General features: G+C 33.8%; 1 protein-coding gene across 2 annotated transcripts; it reads right to left on the reverse strand.

The window, feature by feature from the left end:
• Nucleotides 1-5692: 5692 nt before the first annotated feature.
• LOC111054746 (membrane-associated progesterone receptor component 1) lies at nt 5693-17306 on the reverse strand. 2 transcript variants are annotated; one of them, XM_022341844.2, is made up of 4 exons: nt 16543-17306; nt 15292-15441; nt 10491-10694; nt 5693-7572 (listed from the first exon to the last, which is right to left on the reverse strand). In XM_022341844.2, the coding sequence occupies exons 1-3, from the start codon at nt 16832-16834 to the stop codon at nt 10507-10509; spliced, it is 630 nt and encodes a 209-aa protein (XP_022197536.1). In that variant the 5' UTR covers nt 16835-17306; the 3' UTR covers nt 5693-7572; nt 10491-10506. The 2 variants fall into 2 exon arrangements, with proteins under 2 accessions (XP_022197536.1, XP_039280780.1); XM_039424846.1 differs by having other exon boundaries at nt 5693-10694; nt 16543-17124.
• Nucleotides 17307-18904: the final 1598 nt, after the last annotated feature.

Below are 18904 nucleotides of genomic sequence, written 5' to 3' on the forward strand. Positions count from 1 at the left end.
TCATGAATTTATATATTACCGAATTTGAAATATTCTGTCCCAAAAATTCAAACTTCAGGAGCTCATAATATCTCAAAAAGTAATGATCGGAAAAAATGTTTTTCTGAGAAAACTTTTTCATTTTGATAGCTTGATGATATACAAACAAATCGAAAAACTTATAAAAATATCACGAGTAGAAAGTTTATTTTTAGCCTTTGCACAGCCTTAAATAGAACGACTAGCAGACAAATTGCTTCAAACAACGTTGTCACAGTAAGTGAATGAATTCATTTATTGGAGATATTCAACTGCTAGTCGTTCTTAACTTATAATAACAGAAGAGTGATAATAGTAAGCAGTTCTTGATTGAAAAATTATATTTCTACATTCTTAAAAAACGATCTGGCAACTTAACGGAGCTAGTAAAGGATAGCGCCATCTGCTTTGACGAATGATAGACAAGGATAGCAACACCAAAGTTTATCAAATACTGCCATTATAACGTGGACCTAACTATAGACTACTCTACACTACGTCCACTCCTTCAGAAAAGAGTTTTTATTAAATTCTATTTATTTCAATAGGAAATACAGTATTAATTTCTTATGATTTCATAATCATTGTGGAATTATTCAATCCAAAATATAAAAATCTGGTGTGGCACACTCACGCAACTTTCCTTGCCGTTATGAAAATTGTTCAACTGACGCTAGTGTTCACGCGCATCTCAAGTCTACTATTCTAAGATCTGAGCCAGCTGGTTTCAGGACTACAACGCTGCAGACACACGAAGTCTGCTATCTCTTCATAGTGAATGATTTAATAGAATCAACAGTTGCCAACAGTTTGCAATTGAATAATCTTATTTTCTCGAATTTCGAGCTAATTTTCAAATTTAGGTGAAAATGTTACTGAACATTAATTATTCTTGTAGAGATTTTCATGCCAAATCTATCGCACTTGAAACTTTTTGTTTAAATTGTATCTGAAGCCTGATAATCGAGAATCTGAAATCAAACTATGCATAGATGGGGTGGAGCTCCTAAAATTTTTACAGATATGGGACTTGTGGCAGTTGAGCTTATCAATGACTATTTTAGGTATGAATTTGATCAAAATCGTTGCAGCCGTTTCTGACAAAATTTTCGCAATTTTAGCCGTCATCTTGAATTCCATTTGATCGAAATTGTTCGTGTCGGATCCTTATAGTGTAAGGACCTTAAGTTCCAAATTTCAAGTCATTCCGTTAATTGGGAGATGAGATATCGTGTACACAGACGCACATACACTCACACACACAGACCAATACCCAGAAACCATTTTTTTGGACTCAGGGGACCTTGAAACGTATAGAAATTGGGGTACCTTAATTTTTTTCGGAAAGCAATACTTTCCTTACCTATGGTAATAGGGCAAGGAAAGTAAAAATATTGGTAGAAATTATGTAGTTGAAATGAGCTTAGCACAATATTGATATACATCAATTTTTATCAATTATTGATAAACAAGATATTTTTTTCAGAGTAAAAGAGCTAGCTGTGAAAAGGTAAAACTTAGATCCTTCAACCTACGTAATTGCAAAAAGTTTGGCAAGGTTTTCTGAAACTATTGTTAAACTTGGAATCTCTTTGCCTCTGTGTTAAACAAATGTGGCCTAATTATAGTTTCATTTCCAAGACCGAACCTTTTACATATTGAATCTTAGCCGATAGTTTCGGAAAGCTTTTCTTTTCAGCGCTTTTCAGAGAAAGCAAAGTTCGAGCCAGACTTGCAATCTATTGCTGGTATAGAGCCAGCAGCTGGAAATGGGTCGAAATAATGTTAGCGGTTGAGCCGAGTATATAAAACGGGCATAAATCTTCAGGAAGCTAAGTCAGTCACGCGAGTCTTTCAGTAGCCTAAGTATTTTAACTGTTCCATCATTGCACATTTTCAAATCAATATTACATGTGAAGGATAGGTTGAATTCATTCCAAGTTAACTCAGATATTCATGGCTATAACACTAGAGGAAGGAATAACATTTCAGTTGAGAGACATAGGCTGAGTGTATTTGAGAAAACACCTACTAATAGGGGACAAGAGTTTTTTGCGAAACTTCCGGCTGATTTGAGAAGTATTGTTGAAGAAAAACAATTCAAAACAAAACTATATTCTTTTCTCAGTGAGAAGGCTTTCTATGAGGTTGACGAATTCTTGTTAGAGTGGAAAAATAATTATCTAAATTTAATGAATATGTTAAATGTTATTAGAGTTTTATTTTAAGATTGATATTTTATGTTATTGTGTTATTTATCTGTGACGTTTTTCAACTGTATTACATTGTTTTTGTTATACTTTTGTTGAGAATAAAATATTATTATTATTATAACTCAATTCTCGACTCAGGGAAAAATCCAGTACCTGTAACCACAGTAGAACGAATTCAATATAATTATATTAAAGTGGTTGAAAGTAGGCCTAAGTCATCCTTCCTTGTGTAAAAAATAGTCTGAAGATTAGAAGACAAAACAATATCTACTTAGTCGATGAACCCGGTTTTATTTGTCAAATTCACTTTTATTAATCGAATTACAGTCACTGTAACTATGTTAATAAAAGTGGATTCGACAACTTTGACAGGGGTTTTCAACTAGTAGTTCAGTGAACAGTAGACCTAACGCAGTATTCTCATCCACAAATACCTGATTGAAACTTTAGACCTTATGGATATTCAGCAATAAACTGGCTTCTCCAAACATCTGTGTAATCACTTGTCGGCTGATTTATGATGAATAATTCTATAGTCTGATTTTACTCTAATATTGGCATATGAAAGAGGCTCCTTTTTCCTTTTATATTATCCTTGAAATGCAAAATTTCTAAAAACCTTGTATATAAGTCGACGCGCAATTTAAAAAGGAACATACCTGTCAAATTTCATGAAAATCTATTACCGCGTTTCGCCGTAAATGCGCATCATATAAACATTTAAACTGATGAGTCTCGTGGCAGGTGGGGTCGTAAAGCCAACCTAACTTGAGTGGACTGTATGGTGTGAGAAACATAATTTGATAAAAGAACTAACACTTGTGATCAAAATCGTTGGAGCCGTTTTCGAGAAAATCGCGAAAAACCCTGTTTTTGACAACATTTTCGCCATTTTAGCCGCCATCTTGGATTGCATTTGATCGAAATTGTTCGTGTCAAATCCTTATAGTGTAAGGACCTTAGGTTCCAAATTTCAAGTCATTCCGTTAACTGGGAGATGAGATATCGTGTACACAGACGCATATACACTCATACACACACACATACAGACCAATACCCAAAAACCACTTTTTTGGACTCAGGGGACCTTGAAACGTATAGAAATTTAGAAATTGGGGTACCTTAATTTTTTCGGAAAGCAATACTTTCCTTACCTATGGTAATAGGGCAAGGAAAGTAAAAAGTGCATCTGTGGAAAATCAAAATATCTCATCCCCGAAATTCATAAGCTGACGTATAGCCAGCTGTAAAATATAAACACGATCATTTTAAAGAATAATTGTGTTCTGTTTATCAATAACTTAAAATAACGAGCGAAGCTCGGTGCCCCGATATTGGATAGTGAAAGAAATGAGAATAATTATTCATCGATTAACATTTGAATTAATGTGATTCTCATCAATTTCCATCTGAATAATTAAGGAGAGGTTCCACAATATCAATATGGACCCAACAAATTTTATCAAATATCTACTTCTTCTTTGAAACGCAGTTAACCTCGACGATAAAAGATAAATTTGAAATATATTATTACAAAAATTTACAAAATTTTAAAGATTAAAACGACTTTTATGTAGGTCTACACAATAATAATATTGTGACATTGTCCTTTCATATGTGCCATGAATCAATGTGTGCTGCTTTATTCCACAAAACAGGAATCCTGTTCAAACAAACAATATTCTAGCTCACTATAGTGAGATTCAGGCTATAAAGTCAGCATACAATTAACATTGGTTTGCTATCCTTGTCTGTCTTTAGACAAAGCAGATAGCTCTATCCTTTTCTAACTCCGAAGCATAGCCGAATTGTGTGTAGCCTATGTAGAAAAACTATCAAAATACTTCATCTTTTATAATTATAAAAATTTATTATTGAATCATGAAAAATATATTTGAGATAAAATTGATCATTATTAACAAGTATCAATTTTATCTCGAATACATTTCTTCATGAATCGATAATAAATGTTCATAATCATTATTAAGACATCTTTATCCTTTGGGCCCGATGAAACATTCTTTTTAAGATTTATTAATGAGCATCTAAAATAATAAAGTATAGCCCAGTGCCCACCCTTTTTATTAATGATAAACTACGTTCCACTAGAAACATCGTTGAGTATAAGTGGCTTTAGGGCAAGACCACACAAGCGAGTTTTTTTAGGGCAGTAAGCTCTCCGATAGGCTGATTCTCGATCAGCCAGCTCCCCGAGCTCTGACCCAATCGGAGAGCCTCCGGCCTGCCGACTAGTCTGAAAAACACCTGGAAAACGCTAGTGTGGCCTCGCCCATGATGGATAGAGTGAGAGATTTCATTTCTCTTGGATAAATCATGTGGCTTAAAGATTTAAACCCGTTACAATTCCTTATAAAACAATATCATTACTATAAAACAATATCAAACCGACCTTTGAATAACTCACTGAAATCAACTTTAGAAATACTAGTAGTTCTGTGAACAGTAGACCTCACGCAGTATTCTCATCCACAAGTACCTGATGTCACTTGTTAATGTTAACAAACTCAGTTCACGTTTGAATTTGTATTCCATATGATATAATCCATCGAGTTCCGTGATAATCTTTCTATCTGATGAAAATTAATTTTTTACAATCAAAAATATTATAATTTCTCCAGCATTAATTAGTTCATTTGTTTATTTTTAATCACCTATTAAATTAGTTTTTTCGAAAGTGAGAATATTGATACTAATGGGCACGCATAATAATACCATGACTGCAAAACAAAATATTGAAACCAAAGACCTTAAAGATGCGATTAGACCAAAGTTATTAACAAAATGTTAATAACTCAATCCTTATAGATTATATTAGATTGAACATAACTTATCATACACATGATGAAGATGTGTGTTTGTCAACTTCCGTTCAATCTAATAGAATCTATAAGGATTAAGATATATTAACACTTTGTTAATAACTTTGATGTAAACCCAGCTTAAAGATGTATACCTCTTTAAGGTCTTTCATTGAACCTATAGACCGTTATATTGAAACTATATACAGTAATAGACTGGCTTCTCCACACATCTGTGTAATCACTTGTCAACTGATTTATGATGAATAATTCTATAGTCTGATTTTTACTCTAATATTGGCGTATGAAGGAGGCTCCTTTTTCCTTTCATATTTCAACAAACATATGCAACATTTCCAAAAACCTTGTATATACGTCGACGCGCAATTTAAAAAGAAACATACCTATCAAATTTCATAAAAAATCTATTACCGCGTTTCGCCGTGAATGCGCAACATATACACATTTAAACATTAAGAGAAATGCCAAACCGTCGACTTGAATCTTAGACCTCACTTCACTCGGTCAATGACGTCACCATCATTACTCAGATTGGCAGATGTTTGACTGTATCTCATGTTTATCATGGTGACTGTATCTCACAATGGAGCCAAAAGGAAGCTGGACAAAGAATAGAGGTAGTTCAACAAAAAATAAGTTTTATATTATAAAATTTACATTTATATGGAATAATTTTTCATAAATTTTCAACTGATTCATTTTACACTTGCATACATCTCATAAATGAATGTGAATGCACTCACTCAGTCGACAGCGTAAATCTAATTGGATGTGACAAGTTTTGTATAATATAAACTTACATTACAATTTAACAACACATATAATATCAATATGTTATCATTCCACCAATATCAATTAACAATACCATATCCTAAACACTATTATTTGGAGGCAAAATATGAATAACTCATGAACCAAGTAAACCTTCTAATCGCTTTAGAACCTGTATTATTTGTTGTATTTCAGTATAAATTATGATGCGAATAAACCAATGTGATAGTATTTTTTTTATTAAATCGCAGAATCAATCGGGGAAACATTACGATTTTTCTCATCTGGTGAAATACCTCAATGAAACTCATCGGTTTATCGTAACTGAATCAATTCAAATAATTTGATGATTCATTATTTTAAAAGCATAAGCAGATACTTTCTCCTGGACAACCTTGTATGAAGAATAATAAATTTTGAGGTTTTAAGAAGTAAGTTCTTGGATTGAAAATTGAAATCCCGAACTTGTTCTATGAATAGAGCACTGAAGCAACTTACAAAAATAGATAAATACCCAGTTTAGGAATGGTCATAATACTTCTTGAACAATTTTGTTATCAACATGTCTATTGAACAAAGATAAATCTATTGTACATAGCAATTCAATGCAATTCGTTATATTTATTATAAACCAAAATTGTTTTCACCAGATACAAGTTTTCAATCTTCAAATACTTGTTTACTTTGTATGTCACTTTAGTTGTAAATAGAAGATCCTATCCAAGAATAATCTATTTGAAGATTTTCATAGTTCTCAGCACTATGATTACAATAATTCATACTATCTTAGAAGTAATCTTACGCACTCGAATTTATAACTCTAGACAAAATTGAATCATTCAGTCGAAAAATAATAGAATTTGTGGGATTGATCAATCACAGAATAAAGATATTGATTATTCAATATAATATCCTTCATTAATTATGATAAAACTCTTCAAAAATTACAAACCATCCTTGTATTTGATGAGTTTCCAAGTAGAAGATTGTTTCAGATAAAATAGCAATTGTGTTGTGGTCATTCTAGCAATGGTAAAACATCATTTCTACTGGAAATTTCTGGTGTTGATTAATTTATATCTAAAATTTAACAAAATAAGCACATTATGGGCTATAAAATATATTCAGTTTTCTGGATGATGGAAATGTTTGGATCAGTTCCTTACCAATCTCTTTTAAATGTTTCATTTATAGAGAAAAGTTTTAGAATAATATTCAAATTACAGATTAGGAACCGAGTTTCTAGAATTAGATCTATCCTGACTTCAGAACTTTGGAAATTCAGAGCTCATCCAGGAGGTTTTTATCAATATGAGACTATATTTTTTACTGAGAGTTCATGAAACTATCTTCAAAGCACTTAGAAATGCTACTATTGAAACAAATTCTAAACTCATATTTGAAACTAAAATTCACAAAATGAACTTTAATTATGAATTAAAATTCATAAAAATTGATTAAAAATATTTTACACAAGTATACATTATACAAATACGACAATACACGATTTGTACAAGATTACAATTTTATAATATCCACGGAGAAGCTAAAATGACATTTAAAAGTATCAACAAGTGGATTTATTCCTTAAATTGACAATGAACAGAACATTTCAAAACAAAAACGAGTATTGGAAAGTGTTCACAATTTCGTATTATTGACCAAGCCAATGAATGTTCTGGGATAATGCAAACGGGTAAAATTTGACTCCATATTTTCACATCTGGTTACTGCAAAAAGGAAGTCGTGAATAAATAATAGATATACCTTCAATTGAATTCAATAAATTACTCAACTGCTTTCCCTACTTTACTGAACAATCAATCAGTACTGAAGGATAACATTATATAGGGATAACTGATTTCCCTACTTTACTGAACAATCAATCAGTACTGAAGGATAACATTTTGTATATTTTGAATTAGAATTTTCAAGGTAATAAAAATCACTGGCATAAAATCATTGATTGCTAAGCCTAAAGAGAATATCATTCTGGAGAATAAAGCCAACCTTATGAAAATGTTTTATCATTTGGATGAGATGATTTAAGTACTTGACAAATATAAAATAATCAATTTACTCTATTACAAATAATGATGTGAAACACATTTAATCGAGACAAGCCACAATACCGAAATAAACTATCCCTAGAAATTTTTAGAGTAATCATATAAAAGAAATAACCTAAACCAATATTTAATCACTACCAATTGCAACTAATAGCTTAAAACTTGAATGAAACGATTTATGAATGTAAGATGGATAAGCGAATGAACCTAGAACTGATTCATTAGTATGTGTATCTTCCTGTTCTAGAATCTTATTTAATTCTGTTATGAGTTTTCAAATCCAACTAGAAAAGAACCCATTGCTAGACAGAGTACATATTCCGAAAAGAATTATTCCAATTGGAAATATCATTCAGACAGTATATCATGTGGGATCCTCTATATCGTTACACCATACGCATTTGTTTCAAAAATTTTACCGATATTGAAAACTTTTAGATTTTAGGCAGTAATATTAGCTGTAAGGGTACGGTCTGGATCGAGCACTGGAATAGCGATAATTAAGCTTCAAATTGCATCACATTTCGAATAAGTACCGTAGCTTTGCCTCCGTGACTTTGAAACGGCATATAGGCAAGGTATGGTTCGCGGGGTAATATTCACGGCTTTGCAAAAACATCAGGCTTCAGAGACCCTAGATCCCTAGATGGAGGAAGCTCCCTACAAACTGAGATTTGCATGAATGAGAGAGCTGTTGCAACGTATCACCAGCAATGAAAAGAGCAATCATGTTGAACGAATGTCAGCTGATAGATTGTGTTGTGCTAAAAGGAAGTAACTCCAAAAAGCTCCTTGTGTATCTTTTCGGTTGCAAAACGTTGCTTTTGAGAAGATACAAAAGAGAATCTGTTGCTTATTGAAATATACATTAAAGCTCCTTGTGTATCTTTTCGGATGCAATTCGTTGCTTCTGAGAAGATACAGAAGAGCATCTGTTGCTTATGGAAAGATACATTAAAGCTCCTTGTGTATCTTTTCGGATGCAACAAGTTGCTTCTGAGAAGATACAAAAGAGCATCTGTTGCTCATGGAAAGATACATTTTTTAAATGTTAGATGTTTTTGAACTGGTAGTATTTTACCCTCGGCCGATTAGCAAAGCTACAGGACCCGGCCTGCAGCTTAAGGCTAGGCGCACACCAGTTAGTCAAGACAAGACATGATCAGACACGTTTAGTCACAATACTTCACATTGTTGCTTATGACGCAACTCACACTGATTAGTCATTGCAATTAGACATGTCTTCATAAGTAACTAAGTGAAGTATTGTGACTGAACGTGTCTGATCATGTCTTGTCTTGTCTTGACTAACTGGTGCGCCTAGCCTAAGGTTTTTATTCGAAAGTAATCGATTTATTCATAAAAACCACCATGCAGTAGACCTACTACTTCTGGAAGTTTTCAATAAGAAAACTTTATGCACATGAAAGAGTTGCATCCAACTATATATTGAGCTGCGTACAGACCTGAGCGCAACGAACACGCGCATTCCACTTTTCATCAGCTGATTATATCTGTATTTGAATAAAAAACTAAGAAATAATTGTCATATATATCTGTATTTGTACAGAAACAGATATACAGAAAAAGATACAGATATAATAATCATAGATAGCATCAGCTGATGAACATTGAAATACGCGTGTTCGTCTGAAAGCAGCTATACAAATACTGTACATTCGGATATGTAACTGCAACAAATATCTGTTTGCATTGAGCCCGTTCTGGGTACATAGAATGTGGTAAATTGTCCGATTCACAATTTACCAGGTAAAAAGTTCCGCGTCCCATGGGAAGAATTTTGACAGATTCTGTACCAGAAACCAGTTCCAGTTCCAAGTTCCTGCCCCACAGTCGAAGCCTGGTAAATTGTGACAGTTCAAACTATCATAGCTCTCATTGGTCGATGATTGTAGTCTGCTTGCTTCTCTGCTCATGCGCTGATAGCTTGTTTGTTTACCATAGAATACATAACCAACAAAATGATGTTTGATAACCATTCGTTGAATGAATTTTTCTCTATAGAAAATTTGAGAATAATGGAATGAAAGAAATGCACACTTTTCTAGACGGTAAATTTGTAAAACATCCTTTCTTCATTTACGCAGCTAGCAAACGACACATTTTGGTGTAAATCAACTTTATAAGTGCGCGCCAAAAGCTTGAACCAACGATTTCTAAATGGCGTTCCATGGGAACATTTTGCACTAGTCACGTGATGGAACAATTTACTGTACACAGAACGTACACATTTTAGATGTTGTTCCATTTTTGTATAAATATATGTCAATTTATTTTTAATTTTCAGTGTTGTTTACATTTTTGTAGGATCTAATTTAACGGATTGCTAAAATATCTAAATCGGAAGACACACAATAATAAAGAATAGTGAGAGAGAGAGAGAGCGAGATGGAAAGTGAAGCAGCAGTGGATGACAAACAATCTGTTAGTATCGGAACACGTCCAATCAACCTGACAGCCTTAATACACAGTCTTAAGATGGTGACTAAGTAGAATGAGTAGAAATAATGATAAACAATCAAATGTACAAATGATGGCGGAGCATCGACGGACATTACCGAGATAATAGAGTGCTCACTCAGCCTTGGGCTTGTCGGCGGCGTCGGGGGTGGCCTCTTGTTTGGTGTCTGTGCTGGATGGCTTGGTGTCGCCTGCCTGTCCTCCTGCTTTCTCCAAGTTGCTCTCCTTCTCTTCCTCCTCATCCGAGTAATTTGTGGGTGCTTCACCAGGCTTCAACAGCTTCCCAACATAGATGTACTTTTCTGAAAGCAGACAGAAATGTTGAGCTTAGTTTCAATGTCTTGAAAAGGTAGTTTTAATAATTTATTAATACATTTATAGATACAATATAATTCTCAACTATGAATGATTGGGAAAGGAACAACAGGCTTAAAGCCCAAAACTGTTACTTCCCCAAATTTAGATAATTGAACATAATATTTTAGGTTATTTAGAAGATTTGAAATCCACCCAATCTGAGATTCTCACCCGGTCGTGGTCGACGAAGGCATATTTACGCACAAACGAAACCCCAACTTTACAGTACAACATTCCTAATCTACTCCTTGACAAGTGAGAAAGATAGACCTATCTATGAAATCACTTCATTTGTATGAGCTTTGAGCTACTTTATTAAAATTAATAAAAACATGAAGTGCAACATAAAATATGTCTCAACTTATTCTATACAAACTATACTCCGTCGGCTTTAGGGATTTTTCGGCTATACTCGGCTTTTGTCGAGGTTAGCGTGGAATGTGGGTTGATGTTGCGGTGACAGACCCAGCTCAGCGTGTGGGTTCGCTTGACCTTGAACGTGGATAAGCGTGGGTGCACTTTGCGGCGGGCCTAACTGCCCTTCTGATAAGATTATAGAGGAATTCAAAAGAAATCTGTCATGTAAACTAACTGCATGAATCAATTACATGCTCCTTTTTCTATAATTCTTTAATTTTTATTTTCTTCTGTAGATCTGTTGTTTTTATTTGTTACAGGAACATCTTCTATCACGTTCACTGCAATCATTATTATGATGACATAAACACAATGACTGAAAGAATTTGAAATGCGATTCATGAAAGGGTCAAAACATAGTGTAGTCTATCAGAGAAGAAAGCTGAGTGTCTATACTATTTAAATGTCTCCACTTCCTTCTACCCTACCCTCTCCGCTCCAATATGTTCTGACGGGTATGAGACAGATTGTCCACCCGTCTGGTTATCATCTTGACATTTGATTTGATTCAGACAACTGATCAACTCGTACAAATACGAAAGGTGTAACAGCCGAAGACTATAAATTAGACATGGAATTTGTAACAAAAAATGACTGGTAAAAATGTTCTTATATCAACCTTAGTTTTCAAGATAGTACAGATTTATCAATAGTTTTGAAAAACGTCATTAACTGAAAAACTGTCAGTTAAAATCTAATTATAAGGATATGATTGGAAAGATGGAGAAATTTCCAATAAGATTTTTATAATTTGCTTTATGTTTGACGTTATTGACCTTTTAAGAGATGTTTGAAATTTGTCTTTGAACTCGACAAATGTAGCCTACTTTTTCAACTTTGAACGCTCATAAAAAATTCAAAAAAGGCCAACAAAGAAACAATTAGGCTGCATCAATCTTATTGTAAATTTCTTCATCTTTCCAACCATACCCTTAGAATTAGATCTTGAGTTATATTTTTCTAGTTATCGACGTTTTTCAAAGATATTAAAAGTCGATAGATTTCGAAAACTAAGGTAAATTTTATAAAATTTGACTAGACTTTTTTTGTAGCTACATGTAGAATCTATGGTCTTCGTATGTTACACCTTTCGTGTGACATTCTGTATATTGCTCCCGAGAAGTTGTCAACCCGTCTTCAGTCCACCTTCTAAATCCTCCTCAGGAGACAACTAGTCGGGACCATACACGACAGAGTCGTATCAAGCTGACAACTCGTCTGATCGTTATCCCCGGGAGATAGGCATTCTGTTCCTTCTATCACCGTCTGAATAGAAAATGCCAAAATCTATCTACTTATACATTTCTTAACCGAGTCAATCACTCTTAAGGATTCTGTAGTCTATTTGGAATGAGACAAAGTCAAAATCAAGGCATTTGAAACTCTGTAATTACTTAGCGACGAATCGTGACGCTCGTCTAGAGCCGAAACGGCTAGAGCACATAACCTATAGGCAGTGTGTAAATAACCTATAATCATTGGATTCGATGACTCATAGAATTTTGATGTTGTATGAATGTTAAGGCAAAAGTGTTGGATACTATGATACATTTATGATTCATATCTAATCAATCATCGAATATAATGAATTTAAAGGTCGTGTGTTCTACCTGCGGCGGCTCTAACCACGCGTATCGAGTCGTCGTTAAGGAATTGTACCTCAAGATTGAATAAAAATGTCAAGTCTCTTCACACACGTGTGATCGATAATTGGATAATTAGCATTAGATGTCGAGACCGTACACAGCTTGCTTGCTCGCGCAAGACACCTTATAAGGGTACAACCACACTGAAAGCGGATCGTGGCGAGGCGTCAAGGAGCTTCGTGAACAAAATCATGTTAAGTAATGAGCTGCAACACACTGGTCGCGTCTACTCGCAGAGCGGAGCGTGGCGTCAAACTTTGGAACAAGCTGGTTTGTTTTTTGGAGCGTCTACGAGCGGAGCGTCAAAGTGCGAGTTCCCTACTAATGTACATACTAGTGGTCTACTCTTGTACATAATAATGCACTTGTTCTACTACATTTTTTTATTACCATCTAGTACACTAGTATATTAAATTTAATGTATGCCCAAATTCCCCTGTAATGTGTATTATTTGATTATTCATAAGAGAACATTCATCTATTGCACTTTGAAATCAAAAGTAAGGCTATTCTAATCCATCTCATTCGAATTTCTATGAAATATGGTGTTATTTATTAACACCTTGGTGTTATTTATTTACAATAGAAAAATGACACTTATGTAATAAAATTGGTAGATAAAATAATAAGGTAGTCCTTGTGCTATTTTTCTTCCAAATTTATAGGTGACAAAGTCAACTTATAAGGTTAGAATTTCACGTGTAGGCTACAATTTTTATAAAATTCTAGTCCAAAATAAACATGAAAACTATAAATTTAGAATTTAAATGGCTTGAATTGATAAATTTATTAGAAATATTCCACTCAATTACCATTTGTAACAAATAATATTGAGCTATTTAAAAAAAAAATTGGAACCATTGAAGAAAGACAAACTTTTAAACTTAGTCTTTCTTCAGCAGATATTGGATTCCTCCAATAATTGGAATTAAAATTCTAATTATTAGTGACTTGTTTTTCCAAATCAGGCTTCGCTCTCGTCAAAATATAATCAAATGTTGAAGTTGACATTCGCATGTAGTAGGCTACTCAAAACATCAGGACTCATGCTTTCTTAAAACATTAAACAAGTGGTGATATTCACCAAATAGTCTACGATTCAAGTTAATTTCATTAACCCACTCTGTCCTAGCAGGCTTAGCTAATATCCAATACTTTAAGTAATGTCCGTTCAAACTTGGAAAACGCCATTTTCTAGACCCTTGACGCTTGACGCTTCCTGTGTGTATCATGAACGCTCTGACCACGCCACGCCACGCTCCACTTTCAGTGTGGTTGTACCCTAAGAAATTGTTAATTTGTCGGCGACAACCAAAATGACGGGATGACAACCAGTCATCTACCAAGTCGTTCTGACACATTTGAATGCATGCATTATTTCCAACACTCAACTAGCCTATGTTCTCTGATATCTCGACCTTGAATTAGGGTTCAAATTAGTTAATTTTCCTTAAAATCAAGTTTTTTTTATAAATTTTCAAGTGAATTTTGTAAACTTGTAGTCAATTTTACTATGAATGGCCGTAGTCAGTAATAGATTGGATACTGGCTTTTGCTTTATAATTCAGAGGCGTGGGTTCGAATCTCGTCCCGGGCAAGATATTTTTCTCGGGCCACTCCCGTGTTTCAGTTGGACACGTTATGTAGTCGGTCCCGGCTGCCTGAAAGCTGTCGTTAGGTCATTTGGTCACTACTCACTCAAATGCACCCAATTCCAACTGCTTCGCCCTTGCTGGTAGCTTGTTATAGACTTATAGGGACAAAAGTTATTTGCGAAACTTCCGGATGATTTGAGAAGTATTGTTGAGGAAAAACAATTCAAAACAAAACTATATTATTTTCTCAGTGAGAAGGCTTTCTATGAGGTTGACGAATTCTTGTTAGAGTGAAAATTTTTTTGCAAATTTAATGAATTGTTAAATGTTATTAGAGTTTTATTTCAAGATTGATATTTTATGTTATTCTGTTATTTATTCTGTTATAACGTTTTTCAACTGTATTACATTGTTTTTGTTATACTTTTGTTGAAAATAAAATATTATCATTGTTGAAGAAGCCTAGCGCTGAACTCCTGTAGCATACCTGCGATCTCTGAAGAATGTCAAATCTGACCCTGGTAATGTCAATCAGGTCTCGATGCCCATCTGACAGATTTGTCAATCAGCTCTTGATGCCTGGTGTTGTAGTGATGCACATCTGACAGGTTCCCAAGTCTTGTTAATTATTTTTTATGTACATCAGGCAAAGAAGAATGGAGTGGCTGACAACTACTGTCAAAATACCCAGCCTAACAAAAAGAGGCTTGTGATGGTCATTGTACGGGCAGCCCGTTTTTGCAGCTTCAATATGTAATCTTGACTAAACGTTTGTAAACTTGACCTAAGTTTGCAAAAAACATAAATTTTACACAAAACTTGAATTCAAGTGAACTTGACTAATTTAAGCGCCACTTAAGATATGAGTACGATACAATAATTACCATGGAACTGTATTGCCCATTCCCTCACTTCCTCCATCTGCCTTGGGTCGAGATCGCTGAGGTCGTCGTAGCCTTCTTTCGAAACGGACACGTTGAATGTGGCTAGGCCTCGAGACGCATCTCGCCCCGCAAAAGCTGAATACGCTCCACCTGCAAAAATAATCCATTAGTTTCAACATTCCTACACTGGCTAAAACAGAATTAACTGAAAATTGCAGTATTTAAAAAAAATTGACATTGATTCAACAATAGTAAAATATTATTCCAGAATCCAAAAATAGAAGGGACGTTTTCAAGATTTCAATTAAGTTATTCAAAGCTACATTTCTATGTTGGCTGAAAACGAATAACCAGATATTTAAGGCTATTTGTTTATTATTCACTCTTGGGCTGGCTACTAACAGTTGAACATGCAAGTTTTTTAATTTTTGACACAATCTATCGGGGAAGCCTGGTCATTGATCAGGATATTGGATTGGATTGATTTAACATGCACGTATTAAACATCTTCAGCATCAGCGAGAGGCTTCTAACATAAATAAACAATCAATAACAAAAAATAAGCCAATGGCAAAATACAAATTATAAAGATAGAAGAATAATTCAACCTTAAATAGAGCAGCGAAGGGAAAAAATCGGAGACACATAAACCCAACATCAAAACATTTTGCTGGAAGCGTTTCTTTGTGATGACACAACAATGTATGAAAACTGTGTAATCATGCATGTTTTAACGTTAGTGGCCAGCCCACTAGATTTGTATTTGTAAAATATAATAGCAATTGTAAAACGTAGAGACTATTACTAAGGCATGATTATATGATATTTATTATATTATATATCATATATTATATGATAAGATTTATTGATATTTGTAAGTAGTGTAGGCTAAGTTAATTATTATATATCTGGAAAAATGAGACATTTCAAATTGTCGCCTTTCTAATCCCCAAATTTTGGTTGAATTGAATCAACTGTATTTGGACATGCATTATTGATCAGCTATTATGAGAAATAACAAGTCATGCCAAGGTTAGGCGTAAAGTAAGTTTTCATAGTTTATTTAGTATTGTTACATGCATCTCAATAAGTATCTATAAGAAATACAGTAGAAAAAATAGCAAGAAGTTTTAAGATCCGTGAATACTTGTTGATAAAACCAAAATGAATTTCTAATATTAAATTATAAAGTTTTATTGTTATGAACATAACCAAAAACTTGACAATGACAATCATTAATATTGTACTTACCAGGGCCGTAGAAGTTTCTACCCCTTGTGACATCAAAGACTTTTCCGTCAACTGCAATTAAAATCCTTCCATCAGGACCAGTTCCATCGTATTTTTTTAACTCTTCATTTGTAAAGTCTTTTTTCAACTTGGGTAGTTCAGGTTCTCTAGGAGGTTCAATGTAATGCTGGTGTCTCCTTTTGAAAATTGTGTAAACAAGGATGGTTATCACACCAACCAACACTAAATTAAGTGGACTGCCAATTATTTCATAAAATATATTTAAAAGGATACTGCCCTTATCATCTGCCATTTTGACAACTTGTACTTTAATTCCAATCCAACTTTGTATAATGAATTCTGAAATAATTCACAACCTACATACAATTTTCATCAGTCATCAGTCAACTACGCAACTGAACTGCGCCCTGCGCGTTTTTTGCAAAGAAAACACAGTAGACAGTACAGAGAAATTCCAAAATACTGACAATCAGTATTTATAATTTATTGAAAATTTAAAAATTGATTATTATTCTACTAGAAAAAATACTCCAAAGCTGACATTCAAATCAATTATCAGAGTGGCTCAATATATTACATTCCTTTTCATTCGAAATTGGATGAGAAATGAATCCTTTGAAACTTTTAAATTTACAACGTGTGAATATATTTTGTATTTGACAAAAAATCGCATAAATGCATTTATTTTGACGATTTTGTTATTCATTTACATAAACTCAATTCTGGATGCTCTTGAATTCAATGGTGAGTATCATGGTGGCAGTGAACCACCCGGGAATTGTTTGAAATTCAAAAATGAACTTACACCAAATCCACGACTGATAATAACATTATCAGTAAGTAGCCTACTGCTAATGTACGTCCCTCAAAATTCCCATTAATTAATTTTTAAATAGAATTAATGGAACATAGAAATATATACTACAGTAATTGAATACATGTTTATACATGATGTAATCAATAGAACAAGAAAACATCAAAATAAATTAAAGCTGTTATAGCATAACTTACACATTTCCTATATTATTATAATTTTTGTATCTCATAGTAATTCAAGTTTACTATGGTACCTACGTAGCCTACACTAACCTTACATAAGTGAGTAAGCCTGTGAAGTAAGTTAGATAAATAGCTTTTGAAATATTAGGGCATGATCATATAGACGATTTTTCAGGCGCCAGCCCAAAACTCGAACATCCTATACCCTGGGCCTGCCGATTCTGAAAACGCCTAATATGGCCTCGTCCTCAGGGCATCATCACGTATGTGCAAGTGCACGCGTGAACACGCATGCAAAAAATAAACAAGATCTGGAATGAGCCATTTAGAAAGACAAATATGTGACTTTCGTCTGTCACTGCTCACACTGAACGGCACCAGCTAGTGCACGCGTTCAGTGTAGTGTTCCCGCGAATCCCGCCTGGCTCTATCCAAATTTCGTTTCTCATCTGCACGCGTGGTCATACATGGTCTTGCATGCACTTGTACATAACATGCATCCATTGTGATTATATCCTTATTATTTTGTGGTTGTTAACATATCTCATACTGGTAAGCCAGTTAAACACACATGATTTTTTGCCGTTCTTATGAATTCTATCAGATTAGACGGAACTTGACAAACATAATCAGTTTAATCTAATAGAATTTATAAGGACGGTAAAAAATCGATGTGTGTGTAACTAGCCGTACCTATCTGTTTATTTTAAGACAATAAAGCGCCTCTCAATCGTAGCTTTTGAGTTTGACATAAGCTAATGAAATATCTTATTTTACTTTGAGTTTAACTGTTCTCATACATATTATTTGGTTGTTTCATTATCCTTATATTATTGTGCTTGTTGCTGTTGAATAACATTGTTTCTCTCATCCTACTATCGATTCAAGTGTCATTGATAGAAATAAATTAGAAATTACATTTGTTCAAATGCTAATTAATGAATAATAATTATTAAATTAGTTTGTAATTTCATTGATAATGCTATTATTTTCCCACAGAGTCGGCTAGAATACTGAAGCAGGAAACTTCGATCATGCTCATAATGTATCCTTTGAAAAATGAAATTTTTATTGAGGAAAATAAAATAGCCAAATGAAAAGATTTTATTAGAAATTGCATTGCAGTTTTAACCAACTTGCTGCAATTTTATTACTGTATAATAATTATTTCAAATATCCAATTTAAGCTATATAAATATAAACTAAGGACTTCTGCTACTGCAAATATTGACCGAATAACTAAATAGCAGAAGGAAATTTGAAGAAGGGAGAGGTACCGGGTTCGGATCCCGGTCAGGGCGCAATTTTTGGACAGTTTCATTCTTTAAATTATCTTCTGCTATTTAGTTCTTCGGTCAATGTT

This window comes from Nilaparvata lugens, chromosome 3 (assembly GCF_014356525.2).
Source record: "Nilaparvata lugens isolate BPH chromosome 3, ASM1435652v1, whole genome shotgun sequence".
Classification (NCBI taxonomy): Eukaryota; Metazoa; Arthropoda; class Insecta; order Hemiptera; family Delphacidae; genus Nilaparvata; species Nilaparvata lugens.